At 38.3% G+C, this 7,624-nt stretch overlaps 1 protein-coding gene and 1 pseudogene across 1 annotated transcript; one reads left to right on the top strand and one right to left on the bottom strand.

Annotated features, from left to right (window-relative positions):
- Positions 1-3,747: 3,747 nt before the first annotated feature.
- LOC149022857 (retinoblastoma-related protein-like) lies at positions 3,748-5,671 on the top strand. Its single transcript, XM_089147717.1, has 6 exons — positions 3,748-4,459; positions 4,545-4,638; positions 4,743-4,812; positions 4,984-5,205; positions 5,282-5,398; positions 5,498-5,671. Exons 1-6 carry the CDS (start codon positions 3,748-3,750, stop codon positions 5,669-5,671), a joined length of 1,389 nt encoding a protein of 462 aa, XP_089003843.1.
- Positions 5,672-6,508: 837 nt separating this feature from the next.
- Positions 6,509-7,624, bottom strand: LOC149022856 (uncharacterized; annotated as a pseudogene).

Below are 7,624 nucleotides of genomic sequence, written 5' to 3'. Positions count from 1 at the left end.
ATCAATCAATGTAAAACAAATTAAACCATTTGAAACTTTTTTTTCTTTTCTTTTTCCAAGTTTATTGTTTTCTATCTTTTTACTAACGTTATCAAAACCATAGTCCGACATGTTGCCTGGTGTCGTCGTGTCGGTGCTTGGCAACACGGGCAACACTTGCCACATGTCACCTGACTTTTTAGGAGGTGCTAAATGAACTTTAGTCTTCTTCTACAGCACCGACCATGGGAATTGCCGGCAATTCTGCTTACGGATGTTACCCTTACTCGACTCCACCCACCAGCTTGTCCTTCAAGGATTAACCATCACGGCATCACCATGCTTGTAAGTTGTAAACCCTAAAAACCTCATATATCTCAATTCTCTATCTCTGCTTCCCATCTCACCATTCTATACTGCCCGGCGCTGAGAATGCTAAAGAACTTTGCAGTTCTGCCTTCAAAGTTCAAAGCTATGATGTCCGCTTGACGATCCTCTCCTCAACTGGTTCGTTCCCAACCTTCGCTGCCCTCCACCATTATTTCCAACATCTTCCTCGGCTGGACTCACGAACTCGCGTCCTAGGCTCCCAGCTCAACATCCCTCGAATCGTCTTCTCTCCTTCCGTCGCCACCTTCATGTTTATCACCAACTACCTCTGGCAAGAAACACAGCAAAGAGACGATCCAAATGATCCTGATTTCCCTCTCATTTTTCAAAAATTCCTGGTTCTCCGGTCAACTTTTTGATTGATGGCGATATATCGCCGATTTAATGCTAAAATCGTGTCGTTGGGGGGTTTCGTGTTGCCCCCAACCTTGCGTCGAAAGTTTCGCCGTGTGTCGAAATCGCTGACACACGGTACCATGATCAAAACACGAAAGCTAGCTCTTCCTCTATCTACACGCTCTTTCTTCTTTACAGCCTCCTCTTTTAATCTTTTTTTATTTGATTTTTTTGGTAGAAAAACAAGTACGGAATAGAAAGATGTTGTTGTAGTCCTACGGTTGATCTTAAAATCTAAACCCTCTCTCTCTTTCTTAAATGAAGTGTTGAATTGAAAGAGTTTAGATGTTAGGGTTTATGTGAGGGATGTCTCCATCGTGGGACCCACTTTTTGGGTATTTGAACCGCATTGGATGGTCTATAGTAAACCCCTGAAATATCCTTACCCCGAGTATCAACCGTTTGATTGTGGTCGGTTCAGGTCAGTTTCAATTCGGATATTAATTAGAACCTGAACACATGACTATATGTGGTTGGGTAAATGCAAAACAACGACCATCATAAGAATCAAGTCCAAATGTACATGTGGTTGGACTGAATTATTAGATGTTCTAAAAAATTTGCTGGTAGATATTTAAGAAATTCTTTTCATTGGAAGTTCTCAACTGGTCCCTTAACCTAAGATGGTCTTACTAAGCAACATAGGTTTTGATAATCAATGGTTGATGTCATCTTTTCTTTTCCTCCTTTTTGGTAATTTAGGGTAGAAATGATTGATTGTCATTTGAGCCATATGTGAACCATAATGTTGATAATGATTCATGGTATTAAACCAGTTATGACTTTGAAAGAAATTTCCAACATAGGATTATCTGCACGTTCATGAATTTGCTTACAAATATTTTGTATATAACGACACGTATTGTAATGACATTGAAATATACAAGGGTTCACAATGGCATGTAGGGTGAAAAACAAAAAAAAACAAAAAATAAAAAGAGAAAGGTTTAAAGATTCTTTAAAAACTTGTATAAATAAATAATAAAAGACGAGGGTGTGGTGGCAGTTAAGTTTGGTTCGACCAAACACTCGCCCGATAAAAATGCGTTTTCGTCGTGAAATGAAATCTGCCGGGAATGGACGGAAATAGCCTCTTGTGATAACCGTATTTAGCCCTCAGTTGTGGCGGGAATCGAGGGCTATATCGTCAATTCGAACTTGTGCTAAAACCGAAAAACCGAAGTGTTTCGGGAGAAGTCTGGTTCCTCTTCTCCGAGGTTCGAAGTTCGAAGTTCGAAGTTCGAAGTTCGAACCTGGGTGTGCAATACAATATAAATTCAACCGTAATCCATCGAGTTAACTAACTCGAATTTAAACCTGGGTATAAAATTCAAAATTTCAAATCCCGAGTTAACTACCAAAAGGCCAAAAAAATAAAATAAATAAAAATAGAGAGTTAACTAACTCGGTCATGCATCGACTAACAACCATCTTCGAACTCTCTAGAATTATTCCATTAGTCAAGAATTCTCTCCCCTAATTCTCTCAGTCTCTTCTACTCCTCTTCTACTCTCAGTCTCGGCTGCTACTCTCGTCTACTGTCAGTCTTTTCCTCAGATCCACATTGGTTTTCAGCTCTTCAATCCATCGGAAGATTGGTTTTCAGCTCTTCAATCCATCGGAGCATTGGTTTTCAGCTCTTCAATCCATCGGAGCATTGGTTTTCAGTTCTTCAATCCATCGGAACATTGGTTTTCAGATCTTCAATCCATCGGAAGATTGGTTTTCAGCTCTTCAATCCATCGGAACATTGGTTTTCAGCTCTTCAATCCATCGGAAGATTGGTTTTCAGCTCTTCAATCCATCGGAGCATTGGTTTTCAGCTCTTCAATCCATCGGATGATTGGTTTTCAGCTCTTCAATCCATCGGAACATTGGTTTTCAGCTCTTCAATCCATCGGAACATTGGTTTTCAGCTCTTCAATCCATCGGAATATTGGTTTTCAGCTTCTGCAATCATCGCGGTAAGCTTGTTAACCCCCATTTTTTCAGCATTGCATTATTGATTTTCAAGCTTATTTTCTGTATGAGTAATCATCTCCATTTTTGAGTTGTTAACCCCCATTTTTTCAGCATTCTATAATTGATTTTGTAGCGTATTTCCTTTACAAGCAATCATCCAATTTTTGTTAACCTCCATTTTTAAGCATTGCATTATTGATTATGTAGCGTATTTCCTTTCTAAGCTATTCTCGATATGCCTTGGAGCTGAATTTGAGTTGTCTTTGGACTTAGTCCTATTCTATTTTCTATTTTCTATTTTCTGAGTTCTAGTTCTGTACGATTGATAATACAGATTTCTCTCTCTATTCAATTCTTATTTCCTATTCGTGCTGATTATGGATCTTGGGATTGTTCACAGTATTATTCCTTTTATTTTTAATGAAATAATTGTTTTGTATTAATCCAGCTGTACAGATTCAATGGCTATCTGCATCGGTTTGGATTGATCCCCTGATTATCTTACAAGAATTACTTATGTTTTTGACATTATTACCTGCTTATCCTACCAATCCACCTGTATGTTATTGGCCAAGAATTGATATTAGTCTCTGACTCTGCTAATATTTATATGATCAATCAATTCGATCCCAATTCCTCAAACCATTTGGAGGATGTTTTTGTTTTTTAGGTTGGAAGTCTACGAAGTAAAGATTTTAGCATTACAGTTTTAAAAGCTAAAAAGGTTTTCAATAGTTTATCTAGTTCCTCATTTCCCATATGAAATAGTAAGTGATAATACAGATGAGAAAAAAATCACATATTAGTTATTCTTCCATCAAAATTTGTAGTCTTGTGAAGAACAGATGTAGCGTATTTCCTTTCTAAGCAATCATGTAACTCACATTTTTTCAGCATTCCATAATTGATTAGTGGAATACATGTAGTAGCTACCCGGGAGAGGGAGAAAGTAGTGTTATTTACTTAAGGATTGATGATTTTGTTAACCGTTCTATTTTTTGTAATTTATGCAGCAGATCAATGGCATCCCCAGCTGCTACACCACCAACCCCGAAAATAACAATGAATGCTTGGCGTACTGTGGTTTCTGAACTACCTTCCACTCCTTCAGAAGATTTGCAACAATTTCTTGCATCATCTGGTTTGGATGCAAATGGTAAGGTAAAGCAGCTGGTCCAGTCACTATTGGAGGCCGTCTTTCCTGTGTGTTCTTCAAGTTCAGGGCAGAGCTTGTCGTCAGAGGAATGTGGTAAAGGAACACTAAAGATATACTATAAGATTCTGGAAGCAGTATATGCTGCAGAACGTCAGATTGCAAAAGCCGACTTAAAGTCGATGTTTGCTGATGTGAAATTTCACAGCGCGGTAGTTGCATTCTCGGCTGAGCTGGTTATGCGTGGAATGAATGAGCTGCCAGTGTTGAGTTCTCGGGTATTGCCAGTCACAGGGGTGTCAGGTTTAGAAATTTGCACAGTGATGGATATTTTCATTAACCATTTAACACTGCCGACTGAGTTGAACAAACATCTTCTTCATTTCCAAGAAAATCTGTTAGAGAGCAAGGTGTGGGAAACGGGTTCGCAGATGTACAATTCTCTGATAGCTGCCAAGCCAGCCCTCTTTGAAGACATTATCCGATTGGATTTAATGTCAAAACCATGGGTTCATAATATCGACCGTGAAGGTTTGCCCCCACAGCCTTCTTTACGGAAGCGTGAAACAGCTCCATCAGGTAGCTAAAGATCCTTTGTTCCAAATTAGGTGCATTCTTTGAATTAGCTGTTAAAAGTCTCATTTGGATCTCTCTTTTCCCCCAGATTTAGGTTTGGACCTAAGGCCCTCAAGAATAGCACGTACTGATTTTTCGCCTCCATCGACTCCATCGCCTCTTTTACTGCTTACTTTTGCTAGGTAAGGGTTTCATTTAACAATCTTCAAACTAATCTTTTTTTTGGGATCTTCTGAAGTCATTTTACCCTGATGAGTATCTTGGATTTGAGAATTTTTATCTGCAGTCAGATTTGGCCAATTCCAGGAGGGGGGAACACAAGTGCTGTGAATCAGATCAATGTTCTCAATTACAAGGTAAATATTCGAAGGGTGTGTATGAATGCCACTTTCACCCAAAAAAGAAGTGTATGAAGGCCACCTCTATGTTTGTATTTCAAACATAACACCTTTTAATTTCCCATTGTATTAGTTCTTTAAAGTTCTTCTTTAATTGGAATCTGATATTTATGTTTTGATTTGGCTCAGATTTATAAGTTGGCAGCTTTAAGAATCCATATCTGGGTTGAAAAACTCCAAATCATGCCAAGTTTAGTAGATACTACAAAACAGAAACTGTTACAAGAGTCAAAAAATATAAAGGAGAGCGTTAACTGTCTTTTTCAACATCTTATTCAAGGACAGGCTAGTATATTTTTCAATCGACACCTTGATCAAATCATCCTTTGCAGTCTCCGTCGAGTTACAGAGGTATTACATGTGTGTTTTCTGAGCTTGAATTCTTCAAATTTGTGCTTCTTATTGTTCTTAATTTGGTGGCTTGCAGGTCTTTAATGTTCCCTTGGAGTTTTCAATAATTAGAGGCATGTATCAGAAGGGATCCCTATACGATTCTCAAGTCATTAACGATGTATATGTCAAGAAATCAACACACAGTTCTATGGTATATTTCTCACCCCATATTGGTATCCTTCTTTTTTTTTTTTTTATTTTTAATTTTAATTTTAATTTTTAAATCTAACCCATTTTACTTTGGAAACAGAATACAAAACTGGATTACATTAGTATTGAGAAATTCTATGCTGATGTGTTCCAACCACATGTAGAGCCTTTGGTGAAGAAGCTTAGTGCAAAAAATTCCGGTAGGGTCTCTCATTCGCTTGTCTATATGTCTAAGAACAGAAGGTTCTTAACTGCCTCTTTGTTTGTTAAGTAGGTCAAGGGCTTGGTTCGGCTCCAATCCAATTCCAAAATTTACCTGATGTAACCCCAAGGCGGGTGTCACTTGGTGTTTATCTGTCTCTTTTGAGATCGCCGATGGTATGTGTTGCATTATGTTACTTGTATGTCTGAGAATTCTCTTTATTGGATAAGTGTTTCTTCTGTCCAAAGAATTTGCCAGGTTCTTGTTAATATTTTTAGGGACTATTATAGTGCTACGTGCACATGCAAGGATGCAAAACTAGGAAATTCATCCCACTCCTTTAACCATTCTACCTAACAATACAAGGTCTTCTTGAGAAGACAGATTTCCCTTCTACTGAGAAAGACTTGAAATTAGGTCAGGTTGCATGTAAACTTCTCTTGGATCAACTTGGAGGAAAGCAATCATGACATCCAATTGATTCAAAGGCCAGTCCTTGTTAGCTGCCACAAATGGAGCACTCTAATAGAATATGTTTGGTCATAGCTGTATTATTCTTGGCCCTCAATGATCATCCAAGAAATGGAGAGGGACACAATGTAATTACCTAGATTCAGATTTGATATTTAGGCTACTCTATGCTCTGTAGTTGAATGTTGTAGTACTGACTGTGTAAACTTTCTGCTTTTTCTTTTAATACAATTAACTTTTTACATAAAATAGATAATACTAAAATTGCTCCTAGAACACTAAACTAATCTTGTAACACCTGATGATGTTGAGGCTTTTTGGTGTTCACAAAAAAAAGTTGATAAGACAAAGTCTACATAAAAAAAGAGTAATCACCACCAGAAACAGAGGATCAGAAGATAACTAGAACAGCCTATACAACAAAGAAAATATAAAAAACTAAACCAGTAGCATCTTCAGAAGTGCATGCGTGCCAATAAGAGAAAGTGAACTTTTAATTCGATTGTTTCCCTCAAGATCATCAAAGTGGTAGGAAATACTTTTTCCTTCCTTGTAGGTTTCCACCAAGACAGCATGATGCACAAGTGGATATAAGGGTCTAGGAAAGGATACATCTTTCCATTGGTCAAAATGTAAATAAACCAATTCAAATGAGCAGCTTCCCTTGCAAGGTCAACCTGAGACATCATGAAAACAGCAAATTGTTGGGTTGAAATTTGATATTTTGGCAATCACAAATCATAAAATCCTGCCTAATTGTTTCACCAACACCAGGATGTCTAACTTTCACGGCAAGTACAATGGGTGTTTGATCTGTTGATCAGGATGGCAAAATCTTAAAGAAGCACAATGCACTTGGGCAAATACTTCTTGATTCCACAGGTTACCCCTCAAAATTTTCAAAACTTTCAGGAGTTTGTGGCCAAATGTTCTCTCAATAGTCATCTTTCTTTAGAGCTATGTGCTGGTACTTTCAAGTGATGCTTTGTAAGCTCAGAGCAAAGATCAATAGGGAGGCTGGTCTTGTGGCTGCTCATTGACCGCACTTTATGAATGCTGGGCCTGCCGTTTCCAGTGTACGATGAACAAGATGAAGCCACGATTTCCTAAAAAGACCACCAAACAACTCTGCAAATGGAGCCATAATGGTAGCAGGGGAAAACAAAAATTGCCAAATAGATGAACCTCACTAAAAATATTAGACCCTCCAAGATGGAGGACACAAATGAATTTAGATAGACATTTCCATCTTGTGCATGTCTGTATAGATTGTTCCTTTTTGGAAAGTTCCCAATGTCTGCCCAAGTTCTCTGTGTCCATGCCAATTCTCCAATGATGAAGGCTGGAATGCTAGGAGCCACTAGGTGTGATCTGGCCAATCCCAAGCTGACTTTACAATCAATCCTACTTATTGGAGGGAAAGCTGAGCCTCCATATGAACATATTTGTGAAAGCCTTTTCCAAGCAAAGTTGGGCATGATTTATCATGTTATCACTTGCTGAGACAAAAGAGAAGCTCTTGGACCAACCACTCTTGTATAAAGTCTCCTTCAT

The sequence above is a fragment of the Hakea prostrata genome, chromosome 3 (genome assembly GCF_041222555.1).
Source record: "Hakea prostrata isolate BN-2017 chromosome 3, UWA_Hpros_2, whole genome shotgun sequence".
NCBI lineage: Eukaryota > Viridiplantae > Streptophyta > Magnoliopsida > Proteales > Proteaceae > Hakea > Hakea prostrata.
Note: the sequence above shows the minus strand (reverse complement) of the source record. Positions and strands in the feature narration are given on the sequence as shown.

Excerpts from the sequence above, each read along its gene's own strand:
- LOC149022857 (XM_089147717.1), top strand. The coding sequence starts at position 3,748 with ATGGCATCCCCAGCTGCTACACCACCAACCCCGAAAATAACAATGAAT. Across the intron at positions 4,639-4,742 it reads TTACTGCTTACTTTTGCTAG|TCAGATTTGGCCAATTCCAG; the intron begins GTAAGGGTTTCA and ends TTTTATCTGCAG. Across the intron at positions 5,399-5,497 it reads AATCAACACACAGTTCTATG|AATACAAAACTGGATTACAT; the intron begins GTATATTTCTCA and ends CTTTGGAAACAG.